The 21,812-nt window shown below is 50.6% G+C and overlaps 1 protein-coding gene across 6 annotated transcripts in view; it reads left to right on the forward strand.

The window, feature by feature from the left end:
* SHANK2 (SH3 and multiple ankyrin repeat domains 2) overlaps positions 1–21,812 on the forward strand; it is a 662,741-nt gene that overhangs the window by 221,158 nt on the left and 419,771 nt on the right. For all 6 annotated transcript variants that reach the window (XM_037998869.2, XM_073008675.1, XM_073008685.1 and 3 more), the window contains one exon: positions 12,803–12,869. In XM_037998869.2, coding sequence (XP_037854797.1) covers positions 12,803–12,869 — 67 coding nt within the window. The remainder of the gene's footprint in view (positions 1–12,802; positions 12,870–21,812) is intronic.

Raw genomic sequence — 21,812 nt, forward strand, 5'->3', positions numbered from 1 at the left:
TCGGTCCACATGAAATAATTATTTCCCATTCTTTTGTGTGTTTGTTAAACTTTCACACTAATGTTTTTCGAGGTTTTTATTCCCTTGACTGCTGTACGTATTTCACAGGACAAAGGACTGGATAATACTGCCCGGAAGGTCTCTTCTACCCTAAGAAGGGTGAGGGGAGGTGGCCTCCTCCGAGGAGGTGGCCGGTTTTTCCCCCGGCTGACGTTTCAACATCTTGGCTGGAAGCTGAACGACTAAATGGAGGTAGATCCATTGGGTCGTGGTTTGACTTTGATATTGATGAGGTCAGAAAATTCCAAATGGTGAAAGTGGTTTTCCTCTCATACATGATCCCCCCATGCCAACCCCTGGTTCAGGTTCAGCATTTCGTTTGAAGTCACCTTGGTGCTGAAGCCCAGCATCCTTGGGAGGTAACTTGCCAATATCAATGCAGCTCTGGAGGCCTGGTCCGAATCCCAGATTGCTGTGCAGCCTTCGGAGCTTCTGCTCGATCCCAGGACCAAAAGGACAAGGTCAACCAGAAGGTCACCCAGAATACCCGCGGATCCCCATGACCGTGCCTGAGCTGCAGTCATGGCACAATTGCAGATTGGAACTGTGGCAGGAAAAAAAAGTGCAGCCACTCCCAGGCACAGGCAGAGTCTGTTTCCCTCCTTGGCAGTGTGACATGCTGTCTACGTGGAGCATTGTCCTGAGGACACCGTGTAAGGAAGCCAGCCTGGTCTGCTGGGGGATGGAAGGACGCATGGAAGAAAACAGATGTGTTCCAGCCAACCACGAGGCCCATGTGAGGCTATCCCGCACCTGCCAGCCAGGCTGATCCTCCACTTAAACGCAGTCACGTGAGGGAGTCCAGAGCAGCAGTCCTCAGACCCATGCGGCCCTTAGTTTTAGGGTGTTCTCTCAGGCACAGTCTGTTTCACTGCTGCACTAGCAGGCAAAGTCCACTTTTCTTCCCAGTATATTAAGATTTTTATTTATTTATTTATTTTTTATTTTTTTATCTTGTTTGTGAGACGGAGTCTTGCTCTGTCACCCAGGCTGGAGTGCAGTGGCGCGATCTCCGCTCACTGCAAGCTCCACCTCCTAGGTTCATCCTGTTCTCCTGTCTCACCCTCCCGAGTAGCTGGGACTGCAGGCGCCCGCCGCCATGCCTGGCTAATTTTTTTGTACTTTTACTAGAGACGGGGTTTCACTGTGTTAGCCAGGATGGTCTTGATCTCCTGACCTTGTGATCTGCCTGCCTCGGCCTCCCAAAGTGCCAGGATTACAGGCATGAGCCACTGCACCTGGCCTTTGTTTTTTGTTGTTGTTGTTGTTGTTGTTTGTTTTTTGAGATGGAGTCTCACTCTGTCGCCCAGGCTGGAGTGCAGAGTGCAATGGCGCGATCCCAGATCACTGCAACCTCCACCTCCCAGGTTCAAGAGATTCTCCTGCCTCAGCCTCCCGAGTAGCTGGGATTACAGGCTCGTGCCACCATCCCTGGCTAGTTTTTGTATTTTTAGTGGAGATGAGGTTTTACTATGTTGGCCAGACTGGTCTGGAATTCCTGACCTCAAGTGATCTGCCTTCCTTGACCTACCAAATTGTTGGGATTACAGGCATGAGCCTCCATGCCTGGCCCAGTCTATTAAGTTTTATCATGAATCTATGTTGTCGTATCCAATGTGTTTTGATAAAATATTTATCCAAAATCCGATCCTGCAACTGTCAAAGATGATTATGTAGATTTCCCCTGCTTATCTGCTAATGCGATGAATTATATTCGTCAATTTTCTTATTTCTGAAATAAACCCCCCTAGCAATGATATCATCTCCTTAATATATGGATCTCTGCATTCAATTTGGTGTTACTGAATGGTGCTGTTTTAAGTCATTTGCCAATTATTATTTGCCAATTAACTTTTAATTCTCATGATAGTCATAGACGAATCATACTTGAATTATTATCCCCAGTTTCTGGAGCCTGACGGCGGGGAGGTTGTCTGTGGTATCGGTGCTAGAAAGCTCCCTCTGGGGCTATCCCGTGTCCAAGCCTGTAGCCCTGACCACTGCATGGTGCTGCCTCAGTGAAGTCTGGCCCCAGCCCAGGGGGTCCCCTTCACTCCGCCATGGGAGGGGTGCTGGGGGCTGGACCTGCTCCACCTTCTGTGTGACTGAGGGGCTGTTTCATCCCCAGCCTCTGGGGATTCTGGCAGAGACCTAGGCAAGTCTTGCTCAAATGCTCAGGGTCCTCCTCTCACCTGGGAGGCTCATTGGGTCACCCGGCATGGAACTACTCCTACAACAGCTTCCCAGTCCTCAGCTGCCTCCTCTGGCTGGGGGCCTGGCCCACGATGCCCCTGAGCCGGCACTTCAGGAGGTGTGGACGTTGCTTGCATCAGTCCCACCTCTATCTGGTCAGCCCTGTCAAGGTAGGTATAAGGTCCTGGAGCAACCAGGGGCTTCTGGGTAATATACATCGATTTGCAAAGGCCCTGGCCCCGTGTGGGGTTTTAACAAAGCCCCAGGGAGCTGTTCTGGAACCACAGAGGCCTCAACTGCCTCTCCAGACTCTGGGCTTTAGCCTGGAGATGGGCAGAGACTCCCTTGGAGTTTGCAAGGGAGCTCGGCGACCCCTGACCTTGGTGAGCCAGGAGCCCAGGTGCCCTCCCTGCCATGTTTGGAGGATGCTTGTAATTAAAACATCCTCACCAGGCCCTGGGGTCTTTGGGCATCAGTGGCTTCCTGAGTTGCCACAGAAGTCTGAAATAGATGAAGCTTCATCATCTGGAAGGAGACAAAGACAGGGACATCCCAAGCCCTCGATTTCCCTTGTGCCTTTCCGAGGAGCCATTTTCCGGTTACGGCGAGGAGGTGTCAGGATCACAGAGCTACCTCTAAATAGCTCTCGGTGTCGGGAGGCACATTTCGTTTTGGCAAGAGAAGGAGGTTTCGCTGGGGTGGTGGAGTGGCTTTTCTCCGAGTTCTCGGTGCAGATCCCAGGAGCTTGTTGAGCGAGTGATGAGAGAGGTGGCCTCCACCCTCGCCCGGGCTCTGCCTCTTAGTGTCAGGGAACAGGTCGCATCGTGGGTACCGCAGCAAGGCCACAGCCTCTCCAGAGCCCTGGCCACCCGAGAGCCACTCTCAAAGGTGACAGTCCCGTTCCATGGCGTCCTCACCACTGTGAAGATCACTCCCATGCATTGCCCATGTCCCAGCCCCGAAGAGGAAGGCAGGGCTTTGTGGCACCTTGTCGGAGCCTGGGGCTGGCCTGTGTGACAGGTGCAACAGGCTGGACACTGTCTTAGTCTGTTCAGGCTGCCATCACAAAATACCATAAACTGAACTGGGTGCAGTGACTCAATCCTGTAATCCCAGCACTTTGGGAGGCCGAGGCCGGCAGATTACTTGAGTTCAGGAGCTTGAGATCAGCCTGGCCAGCATGGTGAAACCCCGTCTCTCTGCTAAAACTACAAAAAATTAGCCAGGCATGGTGGCAGGCACCTGTAATCCCAGCTACACAGGAGGCTGAGGCAGGAGAATTGCTTAAACCCAGGAGACAGAGGCTACAGTGACAGGAGATCGTGCCACAGCACTCAAGCCTGGGCAACAAGAGCAAAACTCTGTCTCTAAATAAATAAATAAATAAATAAAATAAACTGGGTGGCTTATAAACAATAGGCATGGATCTGTTGTAGCTTCAGAGGCTGTGAGTTCAAGATCAAGGGCCAGCAGATGGGCTGTCTGATGAGGGTCTGCTTCCTGCACGGCGGTCTGCTTGCTGTGTCCTCACATGGCGGAAGGGGCGAGGCTCTCTCTGGAGCCTCTTTTCCAAGGGCACTAATCTCATTTATGAGGGCTCCACCCTCATCACCTCATTACCTCCCAAAGGCGCCAGATCCTAACACCCTCACACTGGGGTTTCCATTTCAACACATGAATTCGGAGGGGGCCTCGAATATCCAGACCATGGCAGGAATCCTCATGGCCCCTGGGCTCAGGGAGAATCATTTCGTCATTCAGAATGCAGGCTTACACGAAGCAGGAAGAGCGTCACAGCAGGCCAAGTTCAGTGCTAGCTGGTATAGGATGTGGCACTTTGTGGTGTTCAGTGAAGGGTGGGTGGCTTAAGCCCAGGAAAGGTATTTTCCACACAATGCTGGAGCCATCTAGGGAGCTGTCTTGAAAGGAGTTGCCTGATATAATGGGAGGAGTGGAATTCAGATCCTCGGAGAAACCAGACAGCCCCAGGTCCTCCTCGCCTGCCTGTCTGTCTGGCTCATTTCCCGCCATCAAGCCAGTCCAGGTCCCGAGTCCCAGTGGGGCTGTCCTTGCTCCTGGCATCATCCCACTCCACCTTCTACCATCCTGAGACCATGCCATGCCTAAGAGCACCCAGGCTGTTCCTCGCATTTCCCCACTGTATTAGTCCGCTTTCACGCTGCTGATAAAGACATACCTGAGACTGGGAAGAAAAAGGTTTAATGGATTTACAGTTCTACGTGGCTGGGGAGGCCTCACAATCATGGTGGAAGGCAAGGAGGAGCAAGTCATATGTCACATGGATGGCGGCAGGCAAAGGTGCTTGTGCAGAGAAACTCCCCTTTTTAAAACCATCAGATTGACTGGGCATGATGGCTCATGCCTATACTCACAGCACTTTGGGAGGCTGGTGCAGGTGGATTACTTGAGGTCAGGAGTTCGAGACCAGCTTGCCCAACATGGTGAAACCCCATCTCTATTAAAAATGGAAAAATTAGCCAGGTGTGGTGGCGGGTGCCTGTAATCCCAGCTACTCGGGAGGCTGAGGCAGGTGGTGAACCTGGGAAGTGGAGGTTGCAGTGAGCTGAGATCACGCCACTGCACTCAAACTCAAGTCACTCAAGGTGACAAAGTTAGACTCCATTAAAAAAAAAAAAATCATCAGATCTTGTGAGACTTATTCACTATCACGAGAACAGCACGTGAAAGACCACCCCCATGATTCTGTCATCTCCCACAACACGTGGGAATTATGGGAGCTACGAGATGAGATTTGGGTGGGGACACAGAGCCAAGCCTTGTCACCGGCTTTGGTCTTTAAGTTCCTCAGAGGCTGAGAGTGCAGCTTTTTATGTGAGGCATGGGATTGCAATCCACACCACCCGCAGAACCTGAGCAGGTAGCTTCACCTGCTGTGCTCGCCAGCCCCCAGCCTGCCTGCACCTCCTAAACACGCTCGGGCTCTGTGTGCACCAAGCACTGTCCTTTGGCATGAGACTCAGATAATTTCCAGGCACCCACTGTGTGGTGGTCTGATCCTTCTCACCACTTGTTACTCGAGTGGTTCGTTTCTGAGTTTGTGGGGCAGGCAACACCAAGCGAGGAACAGGTGCCCCCATGAAGTCTACAGGTGTCCTTGATGGGGTGGGTGCAAGGACTGGGTGGATAGCAGGGGCTGCCTAATTTAATCCAGATTAGGGGAGTGAAGGAAGCACCAGATACGAGGATCTCTGCTGGGAATTTGGGGTGCTGCTCCTGGAATGGGCTTCCCCTGCTTACACAGCATCAAAGTGCTGCATTTTGGGGAGAAGGAGGATTTGGGGCTCAACAGAGCTCAGGACTCTAGAAAGATGTTCAGGTGGCATTTTCACTGGTTTTGCAGGGCTTTGCATCTGGCCCACAGCACCTTCTCCTGGTACTCCAAAGCTGGACGATGGCTTAAGAAGAGAGGGGACAGGAAGTCTCTGTGCTGTTGCAATGCAGGTGGCAAAAGAGACAACAGGGCCCCAGGAGTCGGGGCTTCCAGCCAGTGGTCATGCACAGAGTGTGTGGAAGGGGTCTGGACCGACCTCGAGCCCTGGGGCCCCAGCCCCTCCTGACAAGCTCTGGGCACCTGTACTGTCTTTCCCAGTGACGCTTGCCAATGATGAGTGTGATGGATCGAGTCTCCAGTCTTTCTATGATCCTAAGTCCTAGTGGGCTGTGGTTGTCATATTATAGGCTTTGAAGATAATGTTTATTTTAATATTTTGTTTTATTTTATTTATTTTATTTTGAGACAGAGTCTTTCTCTCTCGCCCAGCCTGGAGTGCGATGGTGCAATCTCGACTCACTGCAACCTCCACCTTCCGGGTTCAAGCAACTCTTCTGCCTCGGCCTCCTGAGTAGCTGGGATTACAGGCGCCGGCCACCATGCCCAGCTAATTTTTGTTTAGTAAAGACGGGGATTCACCATGTTGGGAAGGCTGGTCTTGAACTCCTGACCTCAGGTGATCCACTCACCTTGGCCTCCCAAAGTGCTGGGATTATAGGCATGAGCCACTGAGCCCGGCCGGCTAAGTTAATGTGAGGTGTAAGCATTTGAGGTGCTAAGGAGGAGATGGTTGTCAATTTTTGAGTTAGGAGAATAGATGGAGACTCCGCCTTCTCCCCCAGTTGGTAGATCAGTGGAGTGGGGCCATGCTGTCTCCTGGGCTTGGCTCCTGAGATGCACTGCCCTGCAGAGTGGCTCCTATTGGAAAAAAAAAAAAGTGTGAGCTCCCTCTTGACATTCCTGCATCTTTAGGGGTCCCTGTGGCGCTGAGTGCCAAGAGCAGAGCCCCCAGCTCCTGGCAAGGTGTCCATCTGCTTTCCTCTACTTGTTAATCCCAGTGCCATCTCTTACAGGGGGCTTTGCCAGCACCAGCAAAAGGTCCCCATCTCAGATATGATTGCTTCATTCCAGGTAAACCCAGTTTACGGCACCGAGGACTTACAACTGGGGGTGATTCCCACAAGAACTCATCCTGTGGTGCCCTCATCACACAAAACTTTAGCCATCGATGCTGCCTGGAACTGTAGATCACACTTCAAATGCAGGATGTCATTCATAAGGTCACAGCAAAGGCTCCAGAAAGTGATACTAACTCTGTCTTGGGGCAAGAGCTAAGGGGAGCCCCCTGAGAGGCAGCCCCCAGGGGCACAGCAAGAAAGCCCAGTTCTGAGGGAGACAGGTGGGGAGGCGGCGGGAGCTGGGACCTCGGCCCCACGCTTGGCTGAGAAAGGCCAGCGAGGGAGGACGCCCTCTGCATCTTCCCTGGAGGCCCCGCCTCTCCCTTTCCTTTGAAATCCACAGAAGAGAAACACAGACTGTTGCTTTGTGTTACATAACTCTTGTTTAAATGTCCATAAAAGGCCTTCCTCCTTCCCAGCCAGCAGATACGGAAGTGAGAATTAGGATGATTTAGAATGCCAGTGAGGCGTCTCATACAAATGCCCAGTGTGGTGCAGTGACACTGCCCGGGTGGCCGCCTGCGGCTCTGCTGTCCAGTGGCGTGGCGCAGAACTGGCTGCCCATCATCCGAATTCTCCCAGCCTCCTTTCTGTCCAAGGGTGCCGGCCGGGCCACAGCCTTGGAGACATCCTGCCTGTTGCTGTTTTTCAGGGCTCCCTGGTATTGTCTGTCCCCAGATGCTTTCCAGGGCCATGGTTTCTTGTCACCACCTCACTGCAGAAGCCAGGGTTCCCTTTGCTTCACGTGTGGATTCCTCCCATGACCTGCCAGTCAGTGCCTTCTGCGCTGACCTCTGACCTTCCTCCCTCCACACATCCATCTTGCCTGTCTTGCTGGCACATTCACGTCTGACATTCATCCTGCTAACCTTTGCCTGAGCTGTAACCCCCGCCAGGTGCTCCTTCTCCAGGTACTCCAAAGCTGGTGATGTCTTATGAAGGGAGGCGACAGGAAGTGTCTCTGCATCCCGTGGGGGTGAGGGGCACCTTCCTGCTCTGGGTTTCTTTAAACCCTAACATTTTCCCCTCAAGGTTGCATTATGGTCGTACCCTGCAGGCAGGCATCTGTCTGTGTTACCGAAATGTTGTTTGAAACAAGGAAGGAGGAGGACAGTTGAATTAATGGGGGGAAAACAGGTGAGCTGTAGAGAGCTGAGTTCTCATTTCTTCACTGGCTCCCCTCCAGGCCTCTAGGGCTCTGAAAAACCTGGACAAAGCAGCGTCTGTTCTTACAGGACTTGTCCTTCCCCTGCGCAGGGCACTTTTCACCATAGAAGATCCTGTGGGTGCCCAGCCTAAGTGTGGCTTGTTATAACCCTCGAGAATAATTTGTCATTTGTTTCTTGTGCTTCTATGTTTTACAAAGGTATGTGACCTGTGATTATATCATAACTTTTTAAAAAAATGCCCTAGTCCATGAAAATGACAGCATATTATATGCTAAGGTGATTAGATGAAGATTTTGAACCCAAACGGCTTGAGTGAATGTCTTGGCTTCGGTGCTGACTGTGATGTGGAGCAAGTTTCTTAATCTCTCTGTGCCTCAGTTTCCCCCTCTGTCGAGTAGAGATAATGGTGCCCACTTCATAAGAGCTGTTAAGATCAAAAGAGGTCGCTCCCGGGAACTCAGAGCAGCGTGTGGCACCTGAGCCCCGGCTGTGTCTCTGCTGTGAGTGTTCTTTTCGCTGTTAATGTACACCTGCAGCCACAGAGACAGACCCCACACTCTGCCTTCCTCATGTCACCCAGACCAGCAGCCTGACAACAGCTGGACAACACTGAGCAATGCCGAGACATCACATAAGAGCCAGTTCCCTCTTCCTTCTCCCAGAAGGCTTTTACTGGGAACCTGTGATAAGCCAAGCATAGGGCAGGCAGTGCCAGAGGACAGGCAGGAAGCTGCTTTCTGCCAAGAGGATTTTCTAGGCCTTGAAATCATCAAGGGGAGAAACAGTCAGGCAATTATCACAAGTAAACGTTTGCATTGTTCTCATTTGCATTTTGAGCTGAGTCCTTTAGACCAGCAGGGAGGTGCCTGGGCTTAAGCTCCTAGGGCTTTTCTTTGGAAGGAGAATCCCGGAATCACTAGGGGATGGTCCACGTGTGTGTTACTTCAGCAGCTGTCCTAGGTGTGCGTTCAAGTGCAGACGTGGCTGTGCACTTGCGTGTATCTGACTGTGAATTTTTGTGGGGTACTGGGTGACCTGGGGAGTGGGTTACCTTTACAATGAGCAGTCTGCAGTGTTCGAAGATGTAGTCAGTCATCATTTTTCTAACCATAGCAGCCTTTTTTTTTTTTTTTTTAAGACCAAGTCTCACTCTGTCACCAAGCTGGAGTGCAGTGGCATGATCTTGGCTCACTGCAGTCTCCACTTCCCAGGTTCAAGTGATTCTCCTGCTTTAGCTTCCAGAATGGCTGGAACTACAGGTGCATGCCACCACGTCCAGCTAATGTTTGTATTTTTAATAGAGACAGAGTTTCACCATGTTGGCCAGGATGGTCTCTATCTCTTGACCTAGTGATCCGCCTGCCTCAGCCTCCCGAAGTGCTAGTATTACGGACGTAAGCCACAGCGCCTGGCCCATAGCAAACTCTTTTAGGGTTGATTGGCCACGTGCCAGGCACTGCTCTAAACCTTTACTTGTGAGATCTCAATAAATCCACACACCAAACTCATTTCACAGGTGAGAAAACCTAGGTTTGTGGATTACACGTAATGCCCAGTGTCACATAGTACAAGTCTGGATTTACACCCAGGCAGCCCGGGCCAGAGCCCATGCCCTCCACCTCTGTGGCAGCATCCCTCTGCCAGTCCGCCAGTTTCACCTCAGGCATTCGGCAAGGGCTGGTCTGTAGGAATGCAGGAGAGATGCCTGGGCCTTGTGGGCAGAGAGGCCTCGGGCCATCCTGGAGCCAGCACAACCATCAAGGCCCTGGAGAAGGAAATGTCTGGCTCAGCCTGAGCAGGCCAGGGCATGGGTCCACATTGCCTAAGTTGAGTTCCCAAAGCTGAGTTGGAGGTGGGTTGTAGGAAGAGGTGGTCTCCCTTTGGGAGGAGGGCACCTCGGCTTCTGTCTCTCTGAATATGGCCTGGAGACATGCCTATCTCTAAAGCCACCTTTTCTACCTTCATGCCCAAGGGAAACCACCACTCAGGAAGCTTCCCCCACATCTTAGTCCATTCTCCCACTGCTATGAAGAAATACCTGAGACTGGGGGAAAAGAGGTTTAATTGATGCACAGTTGCGCATGGCTGGGGAGCCCTCAGGAATCTTACAGTCATGACATAAGGCACCTCTTCACAGGGTGGCAGGAGAATGAGTGTCAGCAGGGGAAATGCCAAACACTTATAAAACCATCAGATCTCATGAGAACTCACTATCACGAGAACAGCGTGGGGGAAACAGCCCCTGTGATTCAATTACCTCCCACCGGGTCCTTCCCTCAACACATGGGATTATGGGGACTCAAGATGAGATTTGGGTGGGGACACAGCCAAACCATCTCACCCTACAACTCTGCCCTGTGGTCCTGCCCACAAGTCTTTGGGCAGAGACCATCTAACTCTTGAAACTAAGGGGTGGATCTGATGATCTCTGAATTCCTTTCAGGGTTGTTTTGCCTTCTTCTTGAAGAGTGACACACATTTGTGACCAAATAGCTCTATCACCCTCTTCTGTCAAATCCAAAACGTCCAACAGTCTTCTTTTATTTGTTTCATCTCCGTCCCCTTCTGTTCAAACTGGCAGTGTTCCTGCTCTTATAATCTCATACATTATCAAGTGACGTTCCAGCCATACCCTTGGTGTTCGTTTTGTTGCAATGTGGATAGGCTTTTTGATTTTTTGCCATATGGATAGACTAAGAATCTTCCAAATCTTCAAGCTCTGGTTCCATTTTGCTTCACAATTCCTTCTTTGATTCATCTCTCTCCTTTTGCGTTTTACTATAAGCAGTCAGGAGGATCCAGCTGCTCCTTCAACACTTTGCTTAGAAATCTCCTCAGCTAAATATCTGATTTTATCGCTCACAAACTCTACCTTCCACAAAAATACTATAACACAGTTGAGCCAAGTTCTTTGCCACTTTAGAACAAGTATCACTTTTCCTCCAGTTTCCAGTAACGTGTTCTTCATCTCCATCTGATATCTCAGCAGAATCATTCTAACATTTATATTTCTAGCATGCACCTCAAAACTCTTCCAACCTGTAATCATTACCCAGTTCCAAAGCAATTCCATAATATTTTTAGATTTTTGGGTTTTTTTCACCAACACCATATTTATTAAAATATATATATGTGTGTGTGTGTGTATGTGTGTGTGTGTGTATTTGGCCAGGCACAGTGGCTCATGCCTGTAATCTCAGCACTTTGGGAGGCAGGCTGATCACTTGAGGCCAAGAGTTTGAGACCATCCTGGCCAACATGGCAAAACCCTGTCGCTACAAAAAAAAAAAAAAAAAAAAAAAAGAGGAAAAAATATGTAGGTTAATTAGCCAGACATGGTGGCACATGCCTGTAATTCCAGATACTCGGGAGGCTGAGGCACAAGAATCACTTGAACCTGGGAGGCAGAGGTTGCAGTGAGCCAAGATCACACCACTGCACTCCAGCCTGGAGGACAGAGCAAGACCCTGCCTTAAAAAAAAAAAAAAAAAAAAAAAAAAAGTGTGTGTGTATATATGTATATTATGAGACATTTCAGAACAGACTGCTGCTGCCAACAGCCAATAATTCTAAGTAAAGTCCTAACTTATTCCACAAATTTGAGCTTTGAAAATATTCTTTAGGAAAAAACAAAATAAAAACAGAAGAGCGAAGACTTTCTGAGGAATATGACCTAAACGAAAGGTCCTTTGAGGCCTACAGATGCCCTAAGTAAGGAAGAAAAAAGCCACAAAACCAAAAATCTCCCACCCTACCTTACCAGATCACCTCATACACACAAGAAGAAAGGTTGATTTAAATTAAACAAATGAAGTAAGCCCATGTTGGGAAGACGTTATAAATATTTGTTACAGCCACACCCCACTCCTGACACTAAAGTTTGCATTTGTTTATAATTTATTGTAAATAATTGGTTCACAGGTTGGCCAATTTGAAATCAGTAGATAAAGCTGGAAACTCAGGCAGGAGTTGATGCCTCAGTCTTGAGGAGAAACTTCTTCTGTAGGAAACCTCGATTTCGGCTCCTAAGGCCCCCAGCTGATTGGATAAGGTCCACTTACGTTATGACTTGACATCAGCATATTGTAGATGTAAGTGTATTTCTGCAGGCTGGCATCTGAATGCCTGGCTCTTTTGTGGGTTGTGTGCATTGGTCCTGAGCCCAGTGTCTCTCCTTCTGAGGCATTGTGTGCCTTGCCCATGTGGTCTCTGGTGCTGGCCTTCCTTCCAGGTCTCCATGGCCATCCTAGGAGACTTGGCTTTACCTGCCTGGCTGCTCTCCCATATCAAAGATCATGCATCTTTAGGCAACAGATCTGTAGGGCCTGAGTTGGAACAATTTCCTGTAGGTGATGGTTTTGGTGTCGCCCATCTGGCTGTGCATCTATCTGTGGGTAGAATTTTTCCCACAGAACTGAAATCCGATGAGTTTTAAATGCTTTCTTTGAGGTTTCCCCCTCTCTCCAGTTATGTAGATTGGCATGCCTCTAATCGGATAAACAGGACTCCGGGGTGTGAGAGCCGGAACTAATCAAGCCCCGTGGGAACACTAGACATAGTCAATGGGGAGATTTCCAGACACAGGCCTGGTTGAATCCTCAGCTGCTGTGTGGGTGATTTGCCCCACATGCCTTCTGGACAGAGGCCCCCACTCATATAGGTTGTAGAGCAATGACAACCTTATCATCATAGAACAGCCAACTGCTTTGAGAGAAGCAAGTGTAGTGGTTGGCAAGTTCAGAGGATGAGTGTTGATGGATATTGTGGCTGCAATTTTAAGAGCTGTGATTGGACTCCTTTTGGTGTCAGGCCTTCAATGATGTAATTGTGTATGCAGAAATCATTGTTCTGCAGGTGACACTTAACTTAATGTGATTTTCACTTTGCAGGTGGCCATAATAGCAGGCAACTTTGAGCTGGCAGAATACATCAAGAACCACAAGGAAACAGACATCGGTGAGTAGGCACGTGGAGAGACTGGTGGGATTTGGTTTAGAGATGCTGTGAGGGGTCACTCACCAGCTTTTTAAAATGCCCCTAAGATTGGTTTAGAGCCTGCTTTTAGCAAAACTTCACGTAGTATTAGCCCATATTCTGTCTCTGGTCTTAACTTTTTTAACTTATGGTGGGGATGGAGCTAGGGAAGACCTTAGAGGTTAGGCTGTCTGAAACGTGCTTCTCTAGAAGGATGATGTTCTAGTCTATTCCGACAGTCCCCATTGCAAGGTTTCTTTCCATGTGAGCATCATTGATTTAGTAAAATGGGGAGAGGAACAGGAAGTGTGGAGTTCATGCTAAGGTTTGGCTCTGGGATTCCCTCTCTGATGTATGTGTCTGGTTTTCCCAATTAATGATAAAAATTGATACATGTCATTACGCATTTGTCCAAACTGGTAGAATGTACAAGCCCAAGAGTGAAGCCTGATGTAAACTGTGGACTTCGAGTGACTCTGTAGGCTCTCAGTTGTAACAAATGGCCCACTCCAGGGGGGTGTTGATGACTGGGGAGACCGCACGTGAGGGGCAGGGGCTCTCTGGGTAAGCTCTATTCCTTCTGCTCGGTTTTACTGTGAACCTAAAACTGCTCTAAAAATATGACATCTTTTTTAAAAATCTGAAAAGAAATCAAACTGGAGAATGTGCTAAGCATCAAGCAATGGATGTAGGGCACGGCTCTTGATTGCTGAAACCAATTAATTTGCAGCTGATTTAGATGTGTTTATTGGAAGGTGCCGTAACATCCACACTTCTATTTAGGCAAAGAGCTGGCGACCCGATGAGGGTGGAGAGAGAGCCAGTGGCATCCTCTCGACTCCCCTCGGTTGCCTCCGCTTCACTTCCTCCGCAGTTGTGCTGATGGCCGTTCCCCTTTTTAGTACCCCTTGTGCCAACCAGGAGGACAGTCTCTGGGGCTCCTCCTCTCTCCCATCGCCCTGCCATTGGCTGGGCCCGGTCTTGCAACTTGGACGAGCCCACTGGCCTGTTTCCTCCAGCCCCGCGCTTCCACAGGACCTGCAGCGGGGAGCAGTCCCATTGGACCGGCAGTGGTGAGCTTTCGAAGATGGCATCACCCCATCAAAGGGGTCCGGGGGGTGCTCCTGGGTGTTGTTTATTGCCTGTGACCCTCAGCTCATTTTTGGCATCAGGGAAAGCAGAACTGTGTGTTTGGCTGTCGAGGCTTTACCATGTGGCATGTGTGCCCTGCGTCGACCACAGTCGGTACCTACCCCACCTTGGAGAACTGCACGAGGATGCAGAGCCAGATGCACGGCTTGCATCATCAAGTACCTGTGCAGAGCCTCGGGGCCTCCCAAAGGCTGCGCCTGACACTGACGCGCACGTCCCTCCTGTGAGCCAGGGCAAATCACTTCATTGCTCTGAGATCCAGGGTTCTGCCAGGGCTGCCTCAGCACCTCCATGAGCACATTATAGAGATTGATGAGTTAATGTCTGCAAAGTGATTTAGAAAATGAGCTCTCAGAATGCCAGAGACCATCTCCCTGCTACCTCCCTAATATGAAAACGCAGCACACGGAATAGCTTTGGTTTGAGAGCTAAAAATATCAGCTGCTGTGAAGGGAGTGGGACTGTCTTGACCAGGGGCACACAGTGAAGAAAGGAGGTGAGGGAGCCTGAGCACAGGTCCCACCCACGACTACAGGGGTGGTTGCTGGCAGCCCTGGAGGCAGAGCCCCCACCAGCTCCATGGATCCTGAGTTGTCTGGGATGGTGACAAGCTCTGGGCTACCCTCATTGGGCTACCCTCACTGGGGCCTATACTGCAAAGAGGAAGGCGTGAAGTGGCTTCCTTATCCCAGCTCTCCACATACAGCTGAGAGATACTGGGGCTGCCACCCCTGCCCCTAAGTGTTGCCCCATGGAGTCACAGCCACCCTTCCTCCCTTCTGACAAACCCTCCTACTCAAAAACAGGATGGGCTGGGCACAGTGTCTCACGCCTGTAATCCCAGCACTTTGGGAGGCCGAGGCGGGTGGATCACCTGAGGTCAGGAGTTTGAGACCAGCCTGGCCAACATGGTGAAACCCCGTCTCTACTAAAAATACAAAAATTAGCTGGGCACGGTGGCAGGCACCTGTAATCCCAGCTACTCAGGAGGTGGAGGCAGGAGAATCGCTTGAATCCGGGAGGTGGAGGTTGCAGTGAGCCAAGATTGCACCATTACACTCCAGCCTGGGCAACAAGAGCTAAACTCAGTCTCAAAACCAAAACAAAACAAACAAACAAAAAACCAGGATGACTTTCCAAGTCTGTTGAAGCACCGAGTTGATTTCACAACCCAGTGTGGGAGACATTTGTTGTCTTTTCAGTTTTTAGATATAATTATTATTAATATCTTCCCTATTTATGATGCAGACACCTCTTTACAAACAGAGGGGTTTTCATTATTATAAAAGGAACGCCCATTTGTTGGGCAAATACATTTTAATTACCCTTTTCCTGTTCTGATCAATTATTTATTAGCTGTAAACAGCACCCCCCTGTTGAGAAAGGGGGGGTCCTCATTACAGGCTCACGTGACTAACATATTTTGAAGTGCCAGGATCGAGGTTTGAGTCTCTCATGTCTGTATGTTTGTAAACTACCCCAGTTCTGCAGGAAAGAAGCAGGACTGGCTTTTACAATCAGCTTACGCAGGGAGTCACTGTCTGTCGTTCCCTGCTCTTTGAGCTTTCCCAGGGCCCCAAAGGGAAAGGATAGTTTAAAAAATCTGTACTTGCCCACGGGGTTCCTTGTGCATGTACAAAGAAGAAGAGGAAAAAACCTCTTGTTTCATCTGAGTCGTCTAAGGGTTTGTGATTATGAACTAGCAAACTGGCATCAACGCAAACTGTGCCATTTAAATCATTGTGTTGAAAGTTTCTCAGAGAGAGAGGTGAAGGGTGTGGAGGCTGTGAGTCCTCTAGGAACCTGACGCCTCTCAATGTGTTGATTGATCCAAGCACAGTGAATCTGTTGTAAAATCCTGAACTAATGCCTTCTTAACTAAACCTGTAGGTTGGAACCCACTGGCTTCTCCCCTCCCCTGTGGTCACCCCCTCTTTGCATCGCCCCTATAGTGGGGCCAGGTGCTGGGTACGTGGTGGGGAGGGTCTCGTGCTCTCTTCCCCACTAGCTTGCGTGTTTTTTGCCTGCATGGGTCTTGCAAACTCCTGCATGTGGGTCTTTGCTCATTGTTTGAGAAAGCTGCCCTACTTCTGGGTGAATGAATGAATAACCACAGTGAAAACAGTTAGCGCTTACCAAGTACTACAGGCCAGCACTTCACGTACAGCATCACAACCATGTAAGCCTCCATGTCCAGATGCAGTTGTGATCTCCATGTGAGGAAGAGCCTAAGCAACATGGCACTGGGGGTGGGGCTCCCTGGAAGCTGACCTTGAGATGAGGATTTGAGGGTAAGCTGTTTATTGTGGAGGTGATACAGGAAGCACCAGCAGGGACTTAGGGAAGGAAGTCAGGGAAGGGCAGGGCGCCAGCCATACACATGTGTTCACGAGCAGTTGACTCTGTGGGCCCCTGAGGCTCAGACCCCTGGGGTCCTCTGGGAACCTGCAGAAGGTGTGCCTGGGCATTATGAAGCAGTTCATGTATTTACCCACCAGTTCCAGCTCCTATGCATGCTCCCTCTGGGTACCAAGACCTTCATCAGGGAATTGGGGAATTGCAGGGGCCTGTGGGGGTAAGCAGTGCACATACCCGGGAATAGTGAGTGCCAAGGGGATGCAGGCAGGGCACCAAGGGCATCTTACATTCAGGACTTTGCCAAAGCCACATGCTGGAGGAATTGGGCCAACCAGATTTCAACCCCACGTCCATCTGATGCTGAAGTACTTACCTTGAGAACCTGTCCTTTCAACCACCACACCCCGCTGCCTCCCTGGTGAAGCTGAGAGAAACCTTGCACCATGCAAGAGCTGTAGGCATCAGTGTGGACTGGGACGAGGCAGGCTCAGGAGGCTTTACACAGACTGGGCCTAGAACCAGAGCTGGGAAGCTGGGCGGAGGGAAGAGGCTTCCTGGGCCACAGACCACCAACAGGGTGGTACCCCCATAGTTAGAGGGGTCTCTCCTCTCTGTTTCCTTGCTTCATCTTCCAGGCTCCCTTGCTCTGAGATTACTAAAGCTAAGCATTTGTCAGCTCCCGGCCAGCTCTCCCCAGTTGTGCTTAGAAGGCAGGGGTGGGGCTGGAGGAAGATGATGCTGAGACCGCATGGGGCAGAGCCTGGCAGCTGGAGAGAGTTGTCTGAGAATGGATGGAATGATGGACTGAGGTCCCGGCCTCATGGCTGTGCTGCCTGGCAGCCCCCGAGGGGAGCCTTTGAAGCTCACAGTGGTCTCTCACCAGGGCGGCTCAAGTTGCTCATCCTCTGAGCTTTCGAGAGAGGTCATGTTTTAGTCAGAACTGGTCCTGGCCACTCCTGTCCTCACCCGGTGCCCAGAGTAACTTCTCACCCACAGAATCAGTTGTTTTCTCTGCAAATCCTAGATTCCTCTCCTTCCACCTTCCACGTTAACATTTCAAAGAGGAATTTCTTCTGTGACATTTCTCACCCACCGTGAAATATTCAGTTGTCACTGGCAATGTTCCTTCCCAGAATGCTCTTAGCAGTGTCAGGGTGAGGGTCCATCAGGGTCACCCAGGAGACCTTCAGAGGGGAGATGCAGCCTGGCCCAATGCCCTGGGGGACGGAGACCGAGAGAGGGAGGGAGGAGGAGGACATGCTTTGGGGGCTGCAGACTCACTTCCCTGGGATCACAGAACGAAAGAATTCCGACTGTGAGACCTTGGAGGCTGTCCACCCAGGGCACCAGCAGAAGGAACCAGCCCCGCCAACACGTTGATTTTGGACTTCTGGCCTTCAGAATTATGAGATAGTAAATTCTGGTTGTTTTAAGCCACTCCGTTCGTGGTGGTTCCCACCAACTGAGCGGGAAGAAATGGCTCCATTCTCTTTCGATCTGAAGAGGAGCCTGTGTGCACTGAGGATGGCAGACTGCCTCTGCTAGAGGAGAAGCATCCTTTCTCCCAGGCTGTACTTGCACATGTCAGGTACCTGAAATAGCAGGTCCTGAAGACGCCTGCACTCTCACCAGCTCCAACTCCTATGTGGTCACCACCTTCCCGTGACAACTCTGTTTTTTTTTTTTTTTTTTTTTTTGAGGTGGAGTCTATCACCCTGTCACCCAGGCTGGAGTGCAGTGGCACGATCTCGGCTCACTGCAACCTCCGCCACCCAGGTTCAAGCAATTCTCCTGCCTCAGCCTCCCGAGTAGCTGGGACTACAGGCGTGTGCCACCATGCCTGGCTAATTTTTTGTTTTGTTTTGTTTGAGATGGAGTTTCGCTTCTATTGCCCTGGCTGGAGTGCAAGGGTGTGATCTTGGCTCACCGTAACCTCCGCCTCCCAGGTTCAAGCAATTCTCCTGCCTCAGCCTCCCGAGTAGCTGAGATTACAGGCATGCGCCACCACGCCTGGCTAATTTTGTATTTTTAGTAGAGACGGGGTTTCCGCATGTTGGCCAGGCTGATCTCGAACTCCCAACCTCAGGTGATCCGCCTGCTTCAGCCTCCCAAAGTACTGGGATTACATGCGTGAGCCACCACACCTGGCCTCTGTATTTTTTTTTTTTTTAGTAGAGACAAGGTTTCACCATGTTGGCCAAGATGGTCTCAATCTCTTGACCTAGTGATCCATATGCCTCAGCCTCCCAAAGTGCTGGGATTATAGGCAGCACTTTTATTATAAGCAGAGCTACCGTGCCCGGCCCAATTTTTTGTATTTTTAGTAGAGACAGGGTTTCACCATGTTGGCCAGGCTATTCTTGAACTCCTGACCTCAGGTGATCCGCCCGCCTCGGCCTCCCAAAGTGCTGGGATTACAGGCATGAGCCACTGTGCCCAGCCTGGTGACAACTCTTCACTGAGCACCTTTTGCACAGACCCTGTACTAATTTGGAGATTCAGAAACATTTGCATGTCCCAGGTCCTTTGGGAGGGGATGGCCATGGAAGATATTGTCCCTCTGTTTATTATGGAGGGACCCCCAGATCTAAAAGTCATGTTTGAAGGATGGTGGAGCCTGTGTACCCTTCCTAGGTGGAGTGAGCTGCTAACCTGTTGCTGTTTAATGGGAACACATGCCACACCCACTCAGGAAAATGGGCTTTTCCACACACATTGCTTCTCTGGCTGTTACAGCTCCCACTCCCCCGTGTCCTGGCCCCAGTCTTCCAGCTGCATCTCCCTCCTCTGCCCTCTCTCCATCCTCCATTCCCAGGAGCCTTCTGTGTTGCTGCCAGCTGCCCCTAAGACAGCTTCTGAGCCACCGCACTCCTGGTCCTGGTCCTGGTCCTGACTGTCTTCTTGACTTGCCTGCCCTAACCCTCTCCTACTCACTGAGGCCCCTGGTGCCCAGCGGTCTGTCTGATTTGGGGTACATCTGAGTCCCTTGGGGGAGCTTGTATGGAATGCAGATGCCCAGCGCCACCCTCAGAGTCTGACTCGGTAGGTCGAGAGGCCCTCTGGAATTGCAGTTTCAAATCCCTCTGGTGGTTCTCATGCTGGACGTCCCAGCACCAGCTCCTCCTTTGGTTCCCAGGATCTGCCAGGCATTTCTTCTCATCCACATCTTTCGCGGCCCTGGTCAGGCCCCGGGGGTGGGCCGTGTACTCGGTTCCCGGGGCTGCCGCAACCAATGACCACCAAATGAGTGGTTTCAAACAACTGGAATTGACCGTCTTACTGTTTTGAAGGCCAGAAGTCCAAAATCAAGGTGTTGGCAGGGCTGGTTCCCTTTGCAGGCTCAGGGGAAGGATCCTTCCTTGCCTCTGAAGTTCTTGGGCTTCTGAATGCATCACCCCAGGCCCCGCCTCTGTCTTCATGTGGCTTCTCCTCTGCGTGTATCTCAGAGGTCCTACTCCACTCCCTTATACAGACTCCAGTCTTTGAATTTAGAGTCCACCCTAAATCCAGGATGATCTCGTCTTGAGATCCTTCAACTCGTCGCACCTGAAAAGACCCTGTTTCCAAATGAGGGTGCAGTTTAGGTCCCAGGGATTAGGACTTGGTCCCATCTTTTTGAGGACCACCATTCCACCCACTGTAGGGGACTCACATTGCTTCGTGACTTTTGGCTTCCCAGACTGTTACCTCTTCAAGGACAGGTGGTGTCTGATTCTGCCGTCCCCACTGTGCTGGGCGCGTGGTGGGGCCTCAGGCAATGTGTGTTGGATGGACGGCTCCTGCCCCAACTCTTGTTCACTCCAAGTCAGCCCTTCTCTCATCCTTGTTTGTTTGTTTGTTTGTTGAGATGGCATCTCCCTCTGTTGCCCAGGCTGGAGTGCAGTGGAGCGGTTTCAGTTCACTTCAACCTCCACCTCCCGGATTCAAACGATTCTGCTGCCTCAACCTCCCGAGTAGCTGGGAGCTGGGATTACAGGCACCTGCCACCACGCCCAACTAATTTTTGTATTTTTAGTAGAGATGGGGTTTCACCATGTTGGTCAGGCTGGTCTCGAACTCCTGACCTCCGGTGATCCACCTACCTCAACCTCACCCAAAGTCCTGGAATTACAGGTGTGAACCACCACACTCGGCCCTACTCTCTGTTCTTGACATCAAACCTGCTTTCCGTGGTACCCAGTCTTGAGTGTCAAGGGTGGGACACATATTGGCAAATCAGTTGCTGGATTGAGTGTGTTTGCGAGAGGGCGATGTTTTATCTGACTCGAATGGTTTCAGAGTCCAGGAGCAGCCGATCTCAGAGGCACAGAGGAGAGGAGGCAGTCGGAGGAAGTGGGCTGTGTTGGGTTTGATGTCGTGAGTCCTCAAGCCAGGGATTTCTGGATTTCTGCGTTAGATTGTGGGTGGCCACATGGCTTCCTGATTCTAGGTTCTGTGGCTTGGCTTCCTCCACCCTGTATCCTCCATAACTTCAAGGGTGCTGCTGTAGTCCTTCTTCCTCAGGGTGAATCTCTTGCCCGTTCCTGGCCTCTTGGGTGGGGGTGGGTGGTGTCAGATGATCACTGGAGGACTCCAGGTTCTCTGTCTGCCATTTGTCTATCACTGTCAGCCTCAGGAATCATGGCATTTCTGCATTATGGTCTTCTGCAAGACTTGTCTTATGCAACTTAGGAGAAGCATGGATAAAGAGAGACCTGTCCCTTAAACTTGAGGCTGTTGGCTCTTGCTTTGGCGTCAGGGCAAACCCTGGGTGCTCACAAGCAGAGCTCTCTCCTATCGGGAAATGGAGGTGAGACTCACCTTTGCCTCTATGGGGTTGGGTCACATTTCTCGATGTGGGTCTGGTGGAAGCAAATTCCAAGGTGGAGGTGGGTGTGGGGTGGATGTTGGTGCTTCGAAGTGGGTAAATTAAAAATACCGAACGTTTTTCTGACTTGCCACGTACAGCCTGGTCAGTGGGATGTTTTCCTTTAAAAAGTTCCTTTAAAGGATCAAATGGCCTCCCTGATGCTGAGGAGGGATCCTTTGTTTCCGAAACACAGAAGCCATCAGTGCCAGGAAGTCAGTGCCTTTACGATGCTGGAATGTGGCTTTCAGGGAGAAGACAGCGAACACCGTGAGGTGATGAATGGGTGCGCTGAGGTCTGTAGAATCCAGAAATGGATTCAAGTGTATCTCTTTAAAAGAGAGGGTTCAGCCTGCAGCGAAGCGTTCTGTTCACCATCCGGCCAGCATGTATGTTGCTGTTGACTGATGCTGTGATGCTGTTTCCGTCCCCCTCCTCTTAAAAAAATATATTAAATGTGACCTCTGTTTGGTGATTTTATTTGCCAACTGGAAGAAAGTGGTGGTTTAAATGCAGACGTGAATACCAAAGTTAATCCTTGCTTGTTGTCGTCCAGTGTTTAGCCGGCC

This window comes from Chlorocebus sabaeus, chromosome 1 (assembly GCF_047675955.1).
Source record: "Chlorocebus sabaeus isolate Y175 chromosome 1, mChlSab1.0.hap1, whole genome shotgun sequence".
Taxonomy (NCBI): domain Eukaryota; kingdom Metazoa; phylum Chordata; class Mammalia; order Primates; family Cercopithecidae; genus Chlorocebus; species Chlorocebus sabaeus.